This window comes from Callospermophilus lateralis, chromosome 3 (assembly GCF_048772815.1).
Source record: "Callospermophilus lateralis isolate mCalLat2 chromosome 3, mCalLat2.hap1, whole genome shotgun sequence".
In the NCBI taxonomy this organism is placed as follows: Eukaryota; Metazoa; Chordata; class Mammalia; order Rodentia; family Sciuridae; genus Callospermophilus; species Callospermophilus lateralis.
In genome coordinates this window covers 90,737,859-90,760,406 of record NC_135307.1, presented here as the reverse complement: position 1 = coordinate 90,760,406, position 22,548 = coordinate 90,737,859, and the positions used below count along the sequence as shown (strand labels likewise).

At 34.9% G+C, this 22,548-nt stretch overlaps 2 protein-coding genes across 5 annotated transcripts in view; one reads left to right on the top strand and one right to left on the bottom strand.

The window, feature by feature from the left end:
* Golm2 (golgi membrane protein 2) overlaps positions 1 to 22,548 on the bottom strand; it is a 104,678-nt gene that overhangs the window by 34,934 nt on the left and 47,196 nt on the right. For both annotated transcript variants that reach the window (XM_076850718.1, XM_076850719.1), the window contains exons 5-8: positions 21,081 to 21,225; positions 20,473 to 20,553; positions 9,085 to 9,183; positions 7,590 to 7,760 (exon numbers count right to left, since the gene is read on the bottom strand). In XM_076850718.1, the coding sequence (XP_076706833.1) occupies positions 7,590 to 7,760; positions 9,085 to 9,183; positions 20,473 to 20,553; positions 21,081 to 21,225 (496 nt within the window). The remainder of the gene's footprint in view (positions 1 to 7,589; positions 7,761 to 9,084; positions 9,184 to 20,472; positions 20,554 to 21,080; positions 21,226 to 22,548) is intronic.
* Positions 1 to 22,548, top strand: part of LOC143395407 (endogenous retrovirus group K member 113 Env polyprotein-like) — a 114,188-nt gene that overhangs the window by 54,175 nt on the left and 37,465 nt on the right. For all 3 annotated transcript variants that reach the window (XM_076850722.2, XM_076850721.1, XM_076850720.1), the window contains one exon: positions 10,221 to 10,409. The gene's annotated coding sequence lies outside the window, so the exon portion shown is untranslated. The remainder of the gene's footprint in view (positions 1 to 10,220; positions 10,410 to 22,548) is intronic.

Here is a 22,548-nt window from a genome sequence, read left to right as displayed (position 1 = left end):
ATAAGTTAAAATCTTAAAGTAAAATAATTTAATTTTTATAAAATAAAACAGAAGTAATATCCCCCAAAGGGAAAATAACAAATTAATAAGAACCCTGAAATAAAACAGTATTAGTATAGAGAAAGTTAATTTAGATCATTATGAATTCCAAGCAGGTCAAATAATCAAATAGAAAAAAGCCATTAAAAAAAATTTATAGGATATTTGTGCCTATAAAAAAAATACTATTGGAAGAATCCAGAATGATGTTTTTTCTTTTATATTTTTTCTTTTTATTCTTTTATAATTTTTAATACCTTTATTTTATTTATTTTTATTCTTATGCTAGGCAAGTGCTCTGCCACTGAGCTACAACTGTAGCCCAAGAGTGACATGTCTAACTATCAACAAATATATGATAGATATACAAAAATCAGTCCAATTCTTGTGTGCTAACAATGTATAATATAAAAAGAAATTATGAAAACAATTTGATTTATAATAACAACAAAAATGAAAATGGGATTTGAGGTTGTGGTAACTGAGTGCTTTCCAGGTATGTGTGAAACCCTGGATTCGATCCTCAAAACTACATATCGATAGATAAATAAATAAAAATAAAGATCCATCAATAACTAAAAAATTATACATTCAAAAAAATAATAAAAAGTTTAGGAATAAATTTAATCAAGACAGTTCAAGAATTGTACTCTGAAAACTATAAAATATTGCTGAAAGAAATTAAAGATAACCTAGCTAGGTGTGATGGTGCACACCTGTAATCCCAGAAACTAGGGAGTCTGAGGCAGGAAGATCACAAATTTGAGACCAGCTTCAGCAATTTAGCAAGAGAGGCTGTCTCAAAATAAAAACCAAAAAGTATAGATTCCACATTATCTCCTCAAAAGAAACAAACCTGAAAAAAATCCTACCATATACAAAAACTAATTTAAAATTGATCAAAGATTAACTATAAAGAGCTAAATCTCTAAAATTCTTAGAAGAAAACAAAGTGGGGGGGGAAACCTTCATGAAGTATTTTGGCAGAAGTCTCTTAGATATGATATCCCCAACCATGAATAACAAAAGAAGAAATAGATTAATTAAATGAGACTTCATCAAAATTAAAAACTTTTGTGCATTGAAGGATACTATCAAGAAAGTGAAATGACAACTTCACAAAATGGACAAATATGTCTGTGAACAATGTATGTAATGAAGGTGTAGTATCCAAGGTATATAAAGAATTCTTACAGCTCAACAATAAAGACAAACAATCCAATTTTATTTTATTTTATTGGTACCAGGGATTGATACCAAATGTGGATAACCACTGAGCCACATTCCTAGCCCCCCCCCCCCGCCTTTTTTTTGAGACAGGGCATCATTAGGTTGCTTACAACCTTGCTAAGTTGCTGAAGCTGGCTTAAAACCTGTGATCCTTCTGCCTCACCCTCCTGAGCCACTAGGATTACAGGCGTATGCCACAATGCCCAGCTAAACAATCCAATTTTAAAAAAGGGCAAATAACAACAGACATTTCTCTAAAACAAAGGGCCAAGAAGTCCCCGAAAAGTTATTCAACATCAGGACTGGGGTTGTGGCTCAGTGGTAAAGTTCTTGCCTAGGACATGTGAGGCAATGGGTTCGATTCTCAGCACCACATAAAAATAAAGGTATTGTGTCCATCTACAGCTAAAAATATACATATTAAAAAAGATATTCAACATCATTAGTCATTATGGCTATGAAAATCAAAACCACAATTAGCTCATCTAAGTTGCTCTAGCCCCTGGATTCAGTCCCCAGCACCCCAAAATAAGCAAAAAAAAAAAAAAAAAAAAAAACCCAAAAACAAAATGAGTTACCATTTCACATCCACTAGGATGGCAACAGAAAGAAAGACAGGAAAACAGGAGTGAGGAGAGATGAAGGGAAAGAGGGAAAGAAAATATTAAGTGTTGGAGAGGATGTGGAGAAACTATAATTCTTGTATATTGCTGGTGGGAATGTAAAATTGTACAGCTACTGTAGAAAATAATTTGGCAATTCCTCAAAAAGCTAAACTAAGAATTACCATATGACTCAGCAGTTCTACATCTAGGTACAAACCCCAAAGCATTAAAAACAGGTGTCAATAAAAAGTTGTATGGGTATCTTCATAGTAGTGCTATTCTTTTTTAACTGAAGGCTTTTCTTTTATTACATCTAAAAGCTCTAGATAAAGAGGTAACATTCAATAGATAAACGATTTTTTTTAAGTTGTAGATGGACACCATTCCTCTATTTTTTAATTTATTTTTATGTGGTGCTAAGGATGAAACCCAGTGCTTCATATATACTAGGTAAGTGCTGTACCGCTGAGTCACAACCCCAGTAAACAAGTTTTCTTCCAATGCATTGAATAAATATTTTCACTTGGTACTTTTAAACAAATGGACATTGGTCTAATATACATCTTTAAAAGCCATTTTACTGCTTTGGCATGCAGTAAGGAAATTCTAAAAGAGAAAGTTTTAAAACAATGAGTAACAGATTTAAGTTCATAGAATTTGTGGTAACTTTTATATCTGTTTATATACATTTTCCCCTTTGTTAATTAAAAATAGCAACACACTCTGGGAACTCCAGCTAGTCTCCCCCCTCTTTCTGAAATCCAAGCTTTGTGTTTAATTAAAAAACAGAATTCAACATGTACTGATAAAAAGAAATTCTTACTAAAATAAATACAAACACGTTTTAAAAGTCCTGAAGATCCTGAAAGTTTTATGTACTTGAAATTGTTTTAGAAACAATGCTATTTCCACATTTATTAATTTATAACTGGGATATATTTTCAATTTCACACATTTGTGTCAAAGGAAAATCTTCTGAAAGAAAACACATCTTTCAGAAGTATAAGTGAATCTTTCTTAAGTCAGTAATGATATAGAATTGTGACAGTCTAAATCAGTAATAGAAAACATTTAAGACTCAAAACAATCAACCAAGTGTGGCATGATTACGTATCAGTTTTTTTAAAAAAAGACATATGTCCAACAAAACAAATGGTAATTAAAAGCCACTTCAACACTGCCAAACGCTATTTTCTGTTTATCAGGTCTCTTACATGTGCACACACATACAGCACTGCACAGAAGCAAGGATATATGCACACCATCATGAAAGTGCTACTCTTTTTTTTTAATATTTATTATTATTATTATTATTTTTTTTTAGTTTTTGGTGGACACAACATCTTTGTTTGTATGTGGTGCTGAGGATCGAACCCAGGCTGCACGCATGCCAGGGAGCGCGATACCGTTTGAGCCACATCCCCAGCCCCAGAAAGTGCTACTCTTAATATCAGGAAAGTAGAAACAATCCAAATGTCCATCAACAGATTAATGGATAAGCAAAATGTACACATACAATGGAATATTATCCAGTCATAAAAAAAGGAATAAAACACTGACACATGCCAAACAACCATGGCTGCAACTTGAAGACATTATGCTAAGTAAAAGAAGCCAGACACTAAAGGCCACCTATTTTATGATTTCTATAAATAACAATCCACAATACATGAATCCATAGAGACAGAAAGCCAGATTAATAGCTGCCAGGGACTGTGGGCATGAGAGACCAGGGAATGACTATTTAATAGGTATGGGTTTTCTTTTGGGGTGATAAAAATGTTTTGGAACTAGGGAGTGATGATGATGATTGTAGAACACTGTGAATGCATCACATGCCACTGAAATGTATACTTTAGAAAGTTTTTTTAAAAATATTTTTTAGCTTTAGGTGGACACAATATCTTTATTTTATTTTTATGTGGTGCTGAGGATTGAACCCAGTGCCTTACGCATGCCAGGAGAGCACACTACTACTTGAGCCATATCCCCAGCCCTACTTTAGTAAATTTTATTACCACAACAAAAATTATTTTAATTAAAAAAACACTTGCCAGGAGTGACAATACACAACTGTAATCCTAGCTGTTGAGGTGTCTGAAGCAAGAGGGGGATCAAAATTTCAAGGACAGTATGTACAGTGGGGTATAACTGTCTCAAAAAGGCTGGGGATGTAGCCAAGTGGTAGAACATTTACCTAGCTTCCATCCCCAATACGGGGAGTGGGGGAACCTTTTACATGTAAAGCATAAAAATAAGTCTCATGTCAGGAAAACTTCAAAGAAGAAAAATGTTATTAAAGCAATATATAAGAATTAGTATCCTGGGCTGGTGTTGTGGCTCAGTGGTATAGAGCACTTGCCTAGCAGTGTGAGGCACTGGGTTTGATCCTCAACACCACATAAAAGAAATAAAATAAATAAAGGTATTGTGTCCATCCACAACTAAAAATATATATATATATTTTAAATTAGTGTCTTAATTATTTAAAAATATTTTATACAAATATACAGGACTAATCTACAAAGTTCTCAGGCTAAGTGGTCAAATCTGATATACACATTATATACCAGAAAATAATCCCAAGAAAACTCCTCACATAAAAATACAAGCCAACTAGGGCTATAGCACGTGTGAGGTCCGGCAAACCCCAGCAACAGAAACAAAGCAAAACAAAAACATGCCAGCTAGGCCTGAAGACATACATCTATAACCCCAGCTACTATTCAGGAGGCTGAGGTGGAAGAATCACTTAAATCCAAGAGTTCAAAGCCAGTCTGGGCAAAAAAGCATGACACTATCTCAAAACAAACAGAAAAAAATCCCCCCCCCAATATAAAATAAAAATGAAATAATCAAAAAAGCAGGCTACACCAGAAAGGATATGCCTACTAAAATATCATTAAGAAAATCATGGGGCCAGAGCTGTAGCTCAGTGATAGAGTGCTTGCCTAGCATGTATGAGGCACTGGGTTTGATCCTCAATACCACATAAAAACAATCAAATAAAATAAAGGTATTGTGTCTGTGTACAACTAAAAGAAAAAATACATATACTTAAAAAAAAGAAAATCATTATATTCTGTTTTTTTCCCAACAATGTCTCACCATGTTGCCCAGATTTTCCTTGAGCTACTAGGCTCTAGAGATCCACTGTCAGCCTCACAGGTACCTAGGATCACAGATGTATGCCACTATACCAGGCTTCATTAAATTCTAAATACCTTATAAAAGAGATTAAAAATATCAATGTGGTCAGGCCAGGCCACAGGAAAACAGATAAGTATCTCCAGTGACACTATAAAATGTTCTAAAAAAATAATCTGACAGAGGCTGGTGTTGTGACTCATTTGCCTAGCATGCGTGAGGCACTGGGTTCAAATCTCAGCACTGCATATAAATAAATAAATAATATATATTAAAAAAAAAAATAACAATCTGCAATATATAACAGGAACTAAGAAGCTAATTAAATGCTTTGATCCAGTAAATTCATTCTTAGTACTATACTTTTAAAGGTATACTCAAAATAGGTGAAACAGGAAATAATTAAAAGAAAAAAAAGATAGTCACAATCAACTAAAATGAGAAAATACAAAGAAATCTAAATAATCAGTAAGAAAGTAGAGTAGAGCCTACTGCACATTTGTAACTCCAGCTACTTAGAAGGCTGAGGCAGAAGGATTCCAAGTTGAAGGCCAGCCTCAGAAACTTAGCAAGACCCTGTCTCAAAACTGAAAAACAAAAAGGGCTGGGGATTTAGCTCAGTGGTAGAATGCCCATGGGTTTAATCCCCAGTATTACAAAAAGAGAGAATCAGAGTAGAACTAAATTAACTATTCTTATTGCTTAAATACAACTTAATAAATGTAAATGTATTTGTGTATATGTGTGTGTGTGTGTGTGTGTGTGTGTATGTTGCATGCCTGTGATCACATCTACTAGGCTGAGGCAAGAGGAACACAAGTTCAAGGTCAGGCACTCAAAATAAAGTAAAAAGGGCCGGGATGTAGTTCTGTAGTACAGCACTTGCCTAGCATGCTGGAGGCCCTGAGTTCAATCCCCAGTGCACACACAATGACAAGTATATAACTATTTGATAAAAGACATCCAAGAAATAATTTCATTTTTTAAATTTTATTTTTAATTTTTTTTAGTTGTTGATGGGCCTTTAATTAATCAGTTAATTTATTTATTTATATGCATGCTGAGAATTGAACCCAGTGCTCATGCATGCTAGACAGGGACTTTACCACTGAGCCACAACTCCAGCCCACAAGAAATAATTTTAATTAAAGTAATTAAAAAATAGTATGTACAGGGCTGGGGTTGTGGCTCGGTGGTAGAGCAACTGCCTTGCATGTGTGAGGCACTGGGATTCTCAGCACCACATATAAATAAATGAATAAAATAAAGGTCCCTCAACAACTAAAAAATAAATTTTAAAAAATAGTATATGCATTGATTTATGCTTCATGGAAAATAATTTGTAGTTAAGAGTTTAAAAGTCAATAGGCTTTGCCAGGTATGGTGGTGCATACCTGCAATCCCAGCAATTTGGAAGGTTGAGGCAGGAGAATCACAAGCTGGAGGATCAGCATGGGCAACTTAGTGAGACCCTCTCTCAAAATACAAAAATAATAAATAGGCTGGGGAATATGGCTCAGTGGTGGAGTGCCTCTGAGTTCAATCCCCGGTATTAAAAAAAAAAAAAAAAAAAAACAAGGAAGTCAATGTATGCAAACTATATATTTACATATGTGTAAAAACATGAATACTTGTTAAAAGACCAACAAATAAATTTTGAATAAATTCAAAAATAGTAACACTGTCCAGTTTTCAACCTATAAGCAACCTATATACAAATAACTGACTACATACTACTCTGAAAAGTTATCATAGAAACCATCAAAAAGACAAACTAGAGCTTTTAGATATTCTGACTATTCAGAATTGAAGGTAGAAAGAAGACAGGAAAAGTAAGAATGAAAAGCACAGTTTAAGGGAGCTGACCTAAAGCTATACCCTCTAGCTCCAAATTTACTCAGCTACCAGAGGTTTTTCTTATATTTCCTGAGAACCCACCAACCAGAGAGTTATACAGATTAACAGAAATTGTCGATTTATCAAAATCAATACCTCTGAAATAATTAAGCAGCCATAGTTCACTACAAGAGTGCTAGGAATTTGTTCAATCTGTTTCATGTCTCTCCTAACACCTAAATGAAGCAAACTATAATTGAAAGGAGAGGAGGAAGTAGTATTGACTACCTACTATGGCAATTCTCTCCAAAGTGTATATTTCCCCCAGAATGCTCCATTTCTCAAAATTGTTTTACTTTCCTTCCCTCTTAAAGTTTCCATTCATTAACCTAACAAAGTATATCTTTTCTCATTTCTCTAAATAAGCTTAAATTCTTAAGAATAGTTTTTTAAAAAAAATAACTCATCTGAAATTTATAATTTAACAGTAAATAATATGATCAGCTTTTAAATATTTCTTTGTTTCTACCCATTTAAAACCTGCTTTTCAACAAATAAAAAACAAAAAAAAATCCTGCTTTTCTTTTAAATTTTAACACTATTATACTTTATATACATATAACTTCTCTACACAATCATTAAAGAATGTAATAATGAAGACCTTGATTCAGTCCTATAAACATTATATTCAAAGAAATCTTTTTAACATAGTATTCATCAATTGATTCTTACTTTGCTTCAATTTGTGGAAATCACTGATTCTATCCTTAGTGGCCTGCTTTAATATATCTGTTTGAATTCTGTGTTCACTCTCCAAATTTGAGCCTGGAATTAAACGCTGAAGAGGGTTGGAGGGGTTCTGTTTTGAAGTGCCAGGATTTCCATTGTGGTTTACATATGAACCTATGGTATAAAAACATCAAATTAAAAGAACGTTAATTCTTCTACAGAAGAATTTCATGAGACTCACTCTTTTAGAAAAGTTGAGAAACATTATTATCTGACATTGGGTAGTCATTTAGTTTTTTGTTGTTGTTGTTGTTTGTTTTTTAAGCTTTACTTTAATTACCAGTGTGGTTTCAGCTATGCAAAGTTTGCCAATCATTCACAAATGAGTATGTTCTTTACCAATTATAAACCTATTCACCAAAGAGATATATACACAGTAAAAATCCAAACATTAATATAGCAATGATATCCATTTCTTTTCCTCTCTCCAAACTCCATATTGCTGTCAAAATTCTCTAAAATCCAATAAGGCTTTTGAAATTTCTAGTTTCTTCATTGCCTTCATCTATACAATGACTCACAATTAACTCTAGATTCTTTCTTAGCAGTATCTTCTTGATATAACCTCTCTTTATCCCACCTCTCATTTTTTCCCTCACCAAAATCTTGATTAGATCCTTATTACTATTAATTTTGGAATCATAAACCTCTTGTGCCACTGATTTCTGTATCTTTCCTTTCCATGATCTTCCCCAAAGAACCTCCTTTCAATAATTCTCATATTAGAACCCTCTATAAATCAAACAGGTATTCAATAGAAAACAAACATGGGATGGGGATATAGCTCAGTTGGCAGAGTGCTTGCCTTCACATGCACAGGCCCTGTTTTTTTCAATCCTCAGCACCACAAAACACACACACACACACACACACACACACACACACATATTCATAAGCACCAAGTAAGGCCTTCTACACAGTAATAATTTATAGAAGGCCTCAATAAGATAACTATGAATACAGTTTTTACCACAGAGCAACAACCAGTTCTATGAACACATTCTGAAGGAAGGTTAATTTATATAGCTTGAAGGTCAGGCATGGTGACACATGCCTGTAGTCCCAACTATTCAGGAGGCTGAGGAAAAGGAATTGAGAGTTTAAGGCCAGTCTGAGCAACATAGGCAACACAACAAGACCCTGACTTTAAAAAAAATCTGTGAAGCCTGGAAGACATGAAAGGGAATATAATATAGTTCAGAGTGGAACAACAAATAATTCTGCTCTTAAGACTCTAACAATCCAATAAACAAAGTGCAGTTTTAGATAATTATATTTCTCCCAGAGCTTTTACTAGTCATTACAAAGCATAACATTACTTTGAAAAATGAATGCTACTTCACTATACTGCTAAATGACATGTTTTATTCACTATATAACAATACATGACCAATAAGATGGTTTTTAAATGAAATGCCAAAAGAATAAGACTTCATACCTGGAGCCATATTTGGGGAAAGAGGTTGTCCAGTTGGAATATGGGAGATTGCTTGATGACTTTCATGCTGAGAAACCAAAACAGGGGGCTTTTTTAAAACTGAAAAAAAAAAAAGAAAAAAAAAACATATTATTCTCAATTCCCAACTACTATAGCTGAGCATGGTAGTATATCCCTGTCATCCCAGTGACTCAGGAGACTGAGGCAGGAGGATCACAAGTTTGAGGTCAACCTCAATAATTTAGGAGGTCCCTCAACAACCCAGCCAGATCCTGTATCAAAATAAAAAATAAAAAAGGCTGGGGAGGGGGCTGGGATTGTGGCTCGGTGGTAGAGCACTTGCCTAGGATGTGCAAGACCCCGGGTTCAATCCTCAGCACTACATAAAAATAAATAAAGATATTGTGTCCAACTACAACTAAGAAATAAAAAAATAAAAATAAAAAAATAAAAGGGCTGGGGAGCCTATAATCCCAGTGACTCAGAGAGACCCTATCTCAAAATAAAAAATAAAAAAGTGCTGGGGATATAGCTCAGAGGTACAGCACCCCCAGGGTTCAATACCCAGTACCAAAAAAGAAAACAAAAACAAACAAAAAAAAACCCACCATGAATCTATACTACACTAATCTTATGATGCTTATTCTAATTTTTTAATCCTGAGAGCTGGTAAACTAAATCATTTATGGTTACTAAATGATACATTATACCACCCATTATAGAATTTTCATGATTAACAATCTGATCAGAAAATAAGCTTCATAACAGTATGAACTCTGTCTTGTTGATTACTATATCCCAACTATTTACAATAGTGTCTGGAACATAATAGAAACTCCATGAAGATTTGAATGAATAGATATATAACTCTTTTCAGATATAGGGAATTTCAGCAGTGAGACCTTTTAATATAGGTGGTACAAATAAAATTTAGCATTTACAGATTAGACAAAACATTAACAATATGGTATCCTTACTTAACAGTGGTCCCTTTATCTTCTGAATATAGCCCTTATTGCTCTAAGGCTTATTTTTTTTTAGAAAAAATTTTTTCCTCTCTTCTTCTCCTCCCCCTCCCCCCTCCCTCCCGCTTCCTAACAAGATTAGGGAGACAGTGTTATGTTTTCTTCTCCTAGTTATGACTTTGAACACACCCACTGAAGGAAGGAGATGCCTGCTGGGGATCTGGGAAATGAATGTCTCCCAAATTAACAAGTGAATCCCAAAACACCATCAGGGCACCCAGGGACCTGCTACCAGAGCACACCTGGAATGTAACCCTTGAAGAGTTCGTTTAACACCACCCCCCTGCCACTCCTGACCAGGTGAGTCACAGCCTTTGGGACAGGAGTCCCCTATGTTTCTCCTTTGCTAGCAAAGCAATAAACTTTCTTCTTCCCTTTTCTCAAAACTGTGTCCTTATTATTGGCATTGTTTGGCATTGGGGGCAGGGATTGAGCTTTCAGTTATACATAGTTGCTCAGATTTTAAATCAAACTTGCCAGCTATGGTAATACAGGCATCTCAGCTTTTTGGAAGGCTGACACAGGAGGATCACAAGTTCAAAGCCAGCCTCAGAAACTTTGGGAAGTCCTGCCTCAAAATGATTTGAGTTTGTAAATGTTCCTACAGAAAATTTAGAAATGTAGAAAAGCACAAATAATATTTTTTGGCACTGCTGAGGATTTAACCAAGGATCTTGCACATGCTGGGCAAGTGCCCCACTACATATCCCTAGCTTTACAAAGAAATTTAAATTTAACTGTAATTCCTCCATTTAAAGATAATGACTACTATAATTTGGAGTATGTGTCTCTGTTGTGTTTTTTCTTTTTTTCTATGCATTGTATTTTTCTATGCATCCTATAACTTAAAAGAAAATTAGGATCTTCTCTAAATCATTTGGTTGTTTTCTTTTTGAGACAGGGTCTTGACATGTTGCCCAGGCTGGTCTTGCACTTATGATCCTCCTGCTTTACTCTCCTGAGCAGCTGGAATTACAGGCATGTGCCATGACACCCAGCTGTATATGTTACTGTTTTATAATCTGATTTTAATTTCACATTTTATACGTATTTTCCATGTCATTCCATTTCTTCTATAATATTCCCAAATCTATTCCTGAATCCAAAAAAATCTGACTTTTATGGGACTTGTTAGAGATGCCTGTATAACGGACTACCACAAGGACTTTATGGCCTCATTAAATGCATCAGTTAAGCCAGCTGGCCGACTTTTACTTCTAGGAAAATGTAAACATAATTTATGTCCTATAAATACTTTGGTTCCTATGTTTTTACTTTGCTTTTTATTTACAGTTTTCTTTAAAAGTTCCTTTAAAAAAACTCCAGACTTGTTTTTGTTGAACTAAAGAGGTAATTTATTTATAGGTATAATTTATTTATACCTAGGATAGGATAATTAGATTTTCCAGTGGTCAAAATTAATAGTAATAGTTAATGGTACAAAAATAAATAGATCTAGAAAAATGCTAGTGGATTTGAGAAAATTAAGGGTGCTAACGTTATCCTCCAATTTTGTATAAGGTTCTTCTGACTTTTTTCTATGTATATGCAAATATATAATTTTTTCCTGCATAAAAATTAGATTATAGGGGCTGGGGCTCAGTGGTAGTGCACTTGCCTGGCATGTATGAGGCACTGGGTTCAATTCTCAGGACCCCATATAAACAAATAAAATAAAAGTCTATCAACAACTAAAAAAAAATTTTAAAAATGAGATTATATTATACTCACTCTCTTAAAAGTTGCTTTTTTCATTTTAAAAACAAGAGCTAGGGCTGGGGTTGTGACTCAGTGGTGGAGCACTTGCCTAGCACATGTGAGGCACTGGGTTCAATCCTCAGCACCACATAAAAATAAATAAATAAAGGTATTGTGTCCATCTACAACTAAAAAATATTTTTTTTAACAGAATCAGAGATATCTTTGTATGTCAATAAATATGGCTCAACATCATTTTTTTTTTCTTAGTAGTGGTACTGGGGGTTGAACCCAGGAGACCTCCGCCATTGAGTCACAACCCTAGCCCTTTTTATTTTATTTTGAGACAGGGTTTGGCTAAATTGCTGAGGCTGCTTTCTCACTTGTGATCTTCCTGCCTCAGCTTTGGGTCGCTGAGTTCACAGGCGTGTACCACCTTACTCAGCTTCAACATCACCATTTTGGGGGGAGTACTGGGGATTGAACTCAGGGGCACTCAACCACTGAACCATGTCCTCAGCGCTATTTTGTATTTGACTTAGAGACAGGATCTCACTGAGTTGCTAAGCGCCTCGCCATTGCTGAGGCTAGCTTTGAACTCAAGATCCTCCTGCCTCAGCCTCCCGAGCTGCTGGGATTATAGGCATGTGCCACCTTGCCCAGCGATTTCACCATTTCTTATATGAATCATGATTTTGGTGTGGTATCTAAAAAGTTATCACAATATCTAAAGTTATCTTGGGTTTCTCTCCTAGTTCTATACTTTTTACATTTAGGCCTCTAATTCAATTTTATTTTTTTCAATAATGGAGGCTAAACCCAGGGGTGCCATATTATTGAGTCACATTATTTTTTATTTTGAGATAGGGGCTCACTAAGATGCCCAGGCCTCCAATAATCCTACTGCCTTAAGCTCCCAAATTCCTGGGATTACAGATATATGCCACCATATCCAGCTCACATTAATTTTTATGAAGATCTGTATCTAGATTTTTTTTTTTTTTTTTTTTTGGTACTGGGAATTGCACCCAGGGGTGTTTTATCACTGAGCCAACTCTCTTTTATTTTGAGATAGGGTCTCTATATTGCTGAGGCTGTCCTCAAACTTGCAATCCTCCTGCCGCAGCCTCTTGAATTGCTGGGATTATGGGCATGCACCACCATGCGTTGCTATTTCAGTACCATTTTTTGAAGACTATCTTTGTTTTGTTGTATTGACTTTGCTATTTTGTCAAAAATCAATTTACTATATTTATGTGGATCTGTCTCTGAGCTTCCTGTTCTATTCTATTGATCTAAATGTCTACTCTTTTGCCAACACCATAGTGTCTAGATTAGTGTGACTTTATAATAGGTTTTGAAGTTAAGTAGTGCCAGTTCTTCAACTTTGTTTTTCTCCTTCCATATTATGTTGACTATTCTGGGTCTAATGATTCTTCATATAAACTTTACAATAGGTCTGTCAATACCCATATAATAACTTGCTGGGATTTTGATTGGGATTGTATTAAATTACATATCAAGATGAAGAACTGATATCTTGACAATATTATCCATGAACCTGGAATATTTGCCCATTCATTTCATTATTCTTTGATTGTTTTTATCTAAATTTTGTAGTTTTACTCACAGGGATTTTGTACATATTTTGTTAAATGTATACATAAGTATTTCATTTTGGGGGGGTGCTAATATAAATGTTTCATGTTTTAAATTTCAAATTCCACTTTCTCATTGCTAGTATATAGGAAAGTGATTAACTTTTTGTACTTTAACCTTGTATCCTGCAATATTTTCATAATTGTTTATTAGTTACAGGAGTTGTTATTTTTTGTTTTGTTTTGGTCCTGGGGATTTAACCCAGAGGCGCTCAACCACTTAGCCACATTCCCAAACATCTTTTCTTTTTTTGTTGTTTTTTTTTTTTTTTTTTTTTGAGACACCATCTTGCTAAATTTGCTCAGGATCTTGGTAAGTTGCTGAGGCTAGCTCTGAACTTTTGATCTTCCTACCTCAGCCTCCTGAGCTGCTGGGACTACAGTGTATACCACCACACCAGGCCAGGAGTTGTTTTTTGGTTCTTTTGGATTTTCTAAGGAAAAGATCATGACATCTACTAACAAAGATAATTTTATTTATTCTTTAACAATCTGTATACCCTTTACTTCTCTTCTTGTCTTATTACATTACTAAGGCTTGCAGTAGTACAATGTTGAAAAGAAGTAATAAGAAGGTACATCCTTGCTTTGTTTAGTGGGAAAGCTTTGTCACCATTAAATATGATATTAGCTGTAGATTTTTTTCTAGATATTCTATATCCAATTGAGGAAAATTTCCTCTATTCTTAATTTACTTAAAAGAGTTTTTATCATGAATAGGTATTGAATGTGTCAAGTATTTTTTTTCCTGTATCTATTGACAGTCATAATTTTTTTTCTTCTTTAGTCTAGTGATAAGATACTGATTTTTTGATGTTGAACAAGCTTTGTATACCTGGGATAAATTCTCATTTGGTTAGCTGTATCATTCTTTTTATACATTATAGATTCAATTTGCTAATATTGTATTGAGGATTTTTACATCTATATTAAGTTGAGATTCTGGTCTATAGTTTGCTTATAATAGCTTTGTCTGGTTTTGGTACAAGGTAATAATGGCATAAATAATGAGTCAGAAAGCATTCCCTCTGCTTCTGTCTTCAGGAAGTTATAGAGAATTGGTATAATTTTTTTCCTTCAGTATTTGGTTCACCAGTGAACCCATCGGGGCTTGGTCCTTCCTGGTTCAGAAAGTTATTAATTATTGATTCAATTTCTTTAATAGGTAAATCTATTCAGACAGTCTATTTCTTTTTGCAGAATTTGGCAGATTGTTTCCTTGAAGGAATCAGTACATTTCATCTAGGCTATCAAGTCTGTAGGTATAGGTTGTCCACAGTATTCCTTTACTATAATGTTCTTGGGATCTGTAGTGATAGCCTTCTTTCATTTCTATAGCAGTAGAAATTTATAGTAGATTTTTTCCAAAGAACCAGCTTTCAGTTTCACTGATTTTTGTTCTGCTTTCAATTTCACTGATTTCTACTCCAAATTTTTATAATACCTTTTCTTCTGTTTGCTTGGGATTTAATACACGCTTCTTTTTCTAGATTCCTAAGATGGGAACTTCTTGATGTTAGACCTTTCTTCTTTTCCAATATGTACATCTAATGCTATAAATTTCCCTCTAAGCATAGCTTTTGCTGCATCCCACAATTTTTATAAGTTGTGCTTTTGTTTTCATTTAATTCAAAATATTTTTAAAATTTCTCTTGATATTTCTTCTTTGTCCCATGTGTTATCTATAAGTGTGTTGTTTAAATTCCACATATTTTAGAATTTTCCAATTATTTTTTATTGCTTTTCTCTAGATTAATTCTACTGAGATCTGAGAATGGATATTATATGATTTCTACTCTCTGAAATTTGTTGAGATGTGTTGTATGATTCAAAATGTGGTATAATTTGGTGAGTGTTCCATGTGAGGTTGAAAAAAATGTATATTTTACTGTAGTTGGATGAAGTAGTCAATAGATGCTTATTATGTCTAGTTGATTAATACACTTTTATCTCATTAACTTAAAAATTTTTTGAATAGGTAATTTACAAATATTATATAAAATATAAAAGGTTCAGAAGGTTGTATAGTGAAAGTAAGTCACATTTTCATCCCTGTCCCCAGTCTTCATTCCTAGAAGACCACTCTTACCAGTATTAATCTAGAGAAGTGCTGTCCAATAGAACTTTCTGCAATTATGAAAACATTCTATATCTATGCTGCCCAACACAATAGCCACTAACTGCAGGTGACCATTGAGCACTGAAGCAGAGCTAGTATGACTGAGGAACTGTATTTTATTTTTATTTAAATTTTATTTAAATGTAATGAATTTAAATTTAGCTGTGTGTGACCAGTGGCTACTCTATTAGACAGTGAAGATTTAGAGATACTCCTAATGCAGTGGCTTTCTTCCTTAGATACAGAATTCAGTTACCTAGTGAGCACTTAATCATTCAATGCCCAAGCTGCACCCCAGATCAAATATACCAAAATCTTTAGAGTGGGTCTCAGGAGTTGGTATATTTTTTAAAGCTTCTCCATGATTCCAGTAGGCAAACAAGGGAGCTGGTGTTATGGCTCAATGGTAGAATCCTTACCTAGCACATGTGAAGCACTGGGTTCCATACTCAGCACCATGTAAAAATAAATAAATAAAATACTGTATCCATCTACAACTAAAAATTTTTTTTTAAAAAAGAGAATATAGGGGCTGGAGCTATAGCTCAGTGGTAAAGCATCTGTCTTGCATGTGTGAGGCACTGGGTTCGATCCTTAGCACCACATAAAAATAAATAAAGATGTGTGAAAATCTACATCAAAAGAAAAAAGAGAATATAAAATATAGGCAAACATGGGCTGGGGTTGTGGCTCTTCGGTAGAGCGCTTGCCTAGCACGTGTGAGGCCCCAGATTGGATCCTCAACACCACATAAAAATAAATAAATAAAGGTATTTTGTCCAACTACAACTAAAAAGTAAATATTTTTTTAAAAAGTAGGCAAACAAGGTTGAAATCTGTTATGGAAAATTAAAATTAATTATTTTATATATAGGTTAGATCTACCTAATATTAAAAATCCAAAAGCAATAATTTTCCCTACATTTCTAATTAGAAAAGAAATTTAAATTTTTTGGGTAAATAATAATTTTTTTTTTTTTACCCTTTGCCTTAGTTTGGATGATGAATGTCCCCCAAAGACCCAGGTGTTAAAGTATTGGCCCCCAGGGTGGCACCTGCCAGGAGGTACTGTAAACCCAGTCCCTTCCTCTTTTACTTCTTGCTATGATGGAAAGAATTTGCCAATCTAGCATTGCCATCTAGCAACCCCAAAGGCCTGAAAACAATGAGTCCAACCCTGCTAATGGACTGGAATCTCTAAAACCATGATTCAAAGTAAACCTTTTTTCTTTATAAGAAATAAAATTATGGGCTGGGATGTGGCTCAAGCATTAACGTGAACGTGCTTGTCAGGCATGCGTGGGGCGCTGGGTTTGATCCTCAGCACCACATAAAATGAAGATGTTATGCCCATCGAAAACTGAAAAATAAATATTAAAAAATTCTCTCTCTTTCTCTCTCTCTCTCTCTCTCCCTTAAAAAAAAAAGAAATAAAATTATCTCAGGCATTTTGTTATAATGATAGAAAGCTGATGAACACACCCTTATAGAGTTTCCCCAAAAGCAAACCATTAAGAGCATGAGTATGAGATTGACTGGACCTAAAAACTAGAAAGGAGATTTCAAGTATGAAATAAAATTTTCCTCTTTGTTTATATGCATGGTATAAAAAAAAGATAGTTGTATTACATATTATTTTAAGAAAACTCCTAATTTCAGAAAAAGAAGTACTAACAATCTGATAGAAAAATAGGCAAAAATGATTGGCCAATAAACATATAAAGAGATGCTTAATGTTGCGTTCATACATACACAAAAAATATAAACAAAAATTAATATGAAGTCTCCTACTATGCCACAAAAATATAGAGAATACCTGCATACACAGATGTTTTCTATATTAATGCTAAATTTACAGAAAATATGTATACATTTTTGGTGTTGTTCCCAGATCCAAGCTATAGTGCTGTAAACACTGTGTGAATTAATAGGACAAGCTCATATTTTAAAAATTATATATAAATTTGTTGGTATCTCATTAGAAGTAGCATTCATTCCTATTAATTCTAATAATGGTTATGGAATTTTGGGGGGGGTAGTGAGGAACAGTACTGGGGACTGAACACAAGGCTCAAATACTGTACAAATGCTCTCCCACTGAGGTAGATCCTAAGCTTTCGTTTGTTTTTGTTTTAATTCTCATAAAAGGGTCTAAGTTTCCCAGACTGCCTTCAACTTTGCTATCCTCCTGCCTCAGACTCTTAAGTAGTTAGGATTACAGGTATATGCCATTGTGCCATGTTATAGACATATGATATGAGAAATAAATACATACAAGCAGATAACCAATCCTTGCTCCTATATCTGAACAGGTTTTTTTTTTTTTCTTTGAGTACCGGGGATTGAACTCAGGGGCATTCAATCATTGAGCTACATCCCCAGTTCTATTTTGTATTTTATTTAGAGACAGGGTCTCACTGAGTTGCTCAGTGCCTCGCCATTGCTGAGGCTGGCTTTGAGTTTGAGATCCCCCTGCCTCAGCCTCCCGAGCTACTGGGATTGCAGGCATGTGCCACTGCACCCAGCTTGAACAGGATGTTTTAGACACCAATTTATCTATGGAAAATTTTGAAAATAGCTTAAAAATTAAATAAGGCAAAATAAAAGAGATTAATCAACCTAAAACTCACTCAAGTTAAGGCTACAGCAGTGCTGCAAAAAATACATCGTATATGGACACATGGGTATAGCCCTGTAATCCCAGCAACTAGAAGACTAAAGCAGGAGGATCACAAATTCAAGTTCAGCCTTTAACTGAGGGAGACCCCATCTCAAAATAAAAATAAGACTAGGAATGTTTCCCAGTGGTAGAATGACCCTGGGTTTAACACCAATACCAAAACAAGAAAAAGAAAATACAGAGTCTCTGCTCTCAGTACTTTTTAAAATTAATGTGTTAAGTCAGTGGTTCTCAAATTTCAACACAGATTAAAATCACCCAGAGAGGTTGTTAAAACAGATGGAGCTGGGCGCCATCTCCTAATTTGTAACCTAAGAATCTGCATTTCTAGTTAAGTCCCTGAGTAATAGTGATATCATTGGCCCAGATATCGCATGTTAGAAATCACTAAATCATTTCACTGTCTTACAACAAAATTTTGTTCATTCTAACTCAGTATGTTACAACAAAAAATATAAATGAATAAATAAATAAATAATATATGTGTATGTATGTATATATATATATTCTGCCCCCCAGTACTGTGTATTGAACCCAGGGCTTCATGCATGCCAGGTATGTGCGCTACTACTGAGCTACATCCCTAACTCTTAAAAAAAAAAAAAAAATCATTTTTGAGACAGGGTCTTACTAAGGTGCCAGGGTTGTCTCAAATTTTCTATCCTCCTGCCTCTGCTTCCTGAGTAGATGGGTTACAGACATGTACCACTATACCTGTTTTTCCTTTCTTTCGTTTGTCATATGGAGGCTAAAACCCAGGATCTTGAGGCTACCTTAGTATTTTCAAATTCATGTTACAGCTTTTGTCCTTCCTTTATTTAAGAATTAGAAACCCACAAGAATTTATATATGGAAGAGTTTTAGAAGATAACAAAACTCTACTCATTTGGGCCTCAGACACACTAATTTCAGATACGTACATAGTAATTTTAGCCATAATCACAGAAATAACTGCTGAAACTGAGAAGGAATAAAAAAAGCCAAGAAGAGGCAAAAATGTGCTGTTACTTCTGATTTTCCACCATAATAAATGGAATTTGGCAGAGAGTTATCTATATAATAGCCAAGAACATTAGAGAAGGATAGAAAAACAATGAGATATGAAGGGAAAAAAATGAATGGGATAAGATGACAGCAAGTGCCAGGCATGGTGCTCACGCCTGTAATCCCAGCAGCTTGGGAGGCCGAGGCAGGAAGATCATGAATTCAAAGCCAGACTCAGCAACAGTGAGGCGCTAAGCATCTCAGTGAGACCCTGTCTCTAATTAAAATACAAAATAGGACTGGACTCAGTAGTCGAGTGCTCCTGAGTTCAATTCTGGGACCCCCGCCCCCTCAAAAAAAAAAAAAAGACAGCAAGTAGGATTAGGATTTCCAATGAAAATGGATAAGCAGCAAACACATTAATGAAAATTTATACACGAAAAATAAGTGGCCATAAAAGAAGAAAAAAGGAAAACAGTGAATAAATCACCCAAAATGTGGGGAAAGCCAGGTGGAAGGGTAGACCTGGCAATTTAGCAAGCCCTTGTCTCAAAATAAAATAGGTGGGGATGTAGCACAACAGTAGAGTGGCCCTGGGTTTAATGTAAAGCACCCAAAAACAAAAACAAAAACAAAAAAATAAACATATGGGGTGATTTAATGGAAAGACAAAACAAGCCCTGAAATCTAAATAACTCATGTAAGAGTATTACTAGCCCACATTAGCACATCAACCCAGCAATATAGGACTACAAAGTATGAAAGAAGAGCCTGGTATACTTTTAGTAAACAATAAATGACTCCAACACAGCATAGCTTTCATGAACAATAACATGGAGTCATCAAGAAAAGGTTGAAAAATGGCTGACTCTTATAATAGCAAAACAAGGATTCTACATATTGAGTAAGGAAATTTAATAAACTTTATATATAAAAAAATTCTGGTAGCTGGGGTTGTGCCTCAGTGGTAGAGTGCTTGCCTGGCACATGTGAGGCACTGGGTTCGATCCTCAGTACTCATAAAAATAAACGAGTAAAATAAAGGTATTGAGTCTGTCTATAACTAAAAATATTTTTAAAAAAAGATCTGGGAAATTAATAGGTAATTAACCAGACATACCAATTATGTAGATATCTGTGGTTTTCCAAGTTTCACCCAGAGAGAGAATGCAGTAACATGAAAAATAATAACCTTAGTTGAATTCTCTAATAATTTTCACTTACCAGTGGGAAGATCATCAGCTTTTGCTAGGTCATTCTCTTCTATCCCAGGCATCCCTGCATCACCACTTCGTTTGATTTGTTCTGCCCAAGGAACAAAAATGATATGATTTCTGTAACTTTTTCTTATAGAAATTGAAAGTGTTTTGAAGGAAAGTAAAATTAGTTCTTAAAGCAATAGGCTACATTGACTGAATGTCTTACTTCTTGCTTTGGACACAGTTTTAACTCTAAAATAGCTTTTACTTTTTTATCAAAAGATCCAAATTTTAAACAATAAAAACACCTAATCATGGCCAGGCACCAGGTGCACACCTATAATCCCAACAGCTTGGGAGGCAGAGGCAGGAGGATAGTGAGTTTAAAGCCAGCCTCAGCAATTTAGCAAGGTGCTACACAACTCAGTGAAACCCTATCTCTAATAAAATACAAAATAGGGCTAGGGATGTGGCTCAGTGGTCAAGTGACCCTAAGTTCAATCCCCACTACCAAAAAAACACCTAATCATATATGAACTAAAATCAAACAATTTTCTTTGCGATGAAAAACGTTCACTTAGAAATGGGAAGAAAAGGTCAATATTCTATTAACACAAAACAAAATAATAATACCTTTCCCATGTGGAATGTGATTGCTGGACGGTTCTTCATTCTTTTCTGCAGCATTCTCAGCTACTTTGGGAATATTTTTAGGTACTACATGATCATTTATACCCAATTCTTTTCCATCATTTGACTGAACTTTGTGGGTCTCTTGCTGTTAGATAAAGATTTGGTTACAATAAATATTTCTCAGTTCAAATTGTTAAGCCATTGGTACAACTATTAATCAAATGTTCTGAAATAGTTTATCTTTTAAAATATATACTACCCATTCATATTCTGAATACTTGGAGATGTGGGATATACAATTATTTTCTGTTATGTTTTTATAGTGATGTGAAATCAAAGAATAATTAACACTTTTTAAAGTCTCTATTTATAGTAAATGGCTTAAAACATTAAGCACAGGGAAATCTGTTTGGCCATGCTTAGGGAAGGATTCTGCAAAACAGACTACTGAGTAGTATGGATTGCCATGGTAGCCTACAGTTGGAAATAGTTCTGGTGCTATGGGCAGAGTGGGTTTTCTATAGGCATATACAGGAATCAAACTGGATGGCTGAACAGGAGGAGGTTGGCACATAGGTGTCTCTACATGTATGATAGATGACAATTGAGATTGTCAGGCTTTTCCCCACATGGAAATAGCAAAAGCAAGACGCAGGCAAACTACTTCCCTGGTGCAGTGGTCACACAGGATAGCAAGTAAACTGAATACACAAGTCAGTGCTCCCTCCAATCTGTTTCTAACAACATCATCATCTTGGAAACTTAAATCTTCAGATACATGGTAGACCTAATTCATTTCTCTTGATGGGCCAAGTTTGAATTGCCTCAGTGGGTAATTTTAGAAGCAAGAAGTAAAGTACATATGCTTGGGTAGGTCCTATAGGTAGGTCCCTCTAGTTAATATTTAATGCGTATATAAATGATCTATAAACTCTAATGCATTATGCAATGTAATAATTGGTAATACCAGAAAAAAAAATATTATGAAGGGGCTGGGAGCCTAGCTATGTGGTAAATCACATGCCTAGCATATGCAAGGCCCTGAGTTCAAATACCAGTAGAACAAAAAAACAAGTACTGGGCTGGGAATGCCTGCCTGGCATATGCAAGCCTATAGGTTCTAGTTCCAGTACTGGAAAAAAAATAAATCTAGAAAAACAAAAGCCAAATCTTATGACTGTGTCATAATAAAGAAAAGGGCCAGCCATGGTAGGTACACACCTATAATCCCAGTAACTCAGGAGGCTGAGGCAGAAGGATTGCAAGTTAGTGAGACCCTTGGCAATATAGTGAGACACTGTCTCAAAATAAAAAATAAGGGGCTGGGGATTTGGCTCAAGCGGTAGTGCGCTCGCCTGGCATGTGTGCGGCCAGGATTCGATCCTCAGCACCACATACAAACAAAGATGTTGTGTCCACCGAAAACTAAAAAAAAAATATTAAAAATTCTCTCTCTCCTATCTCAATC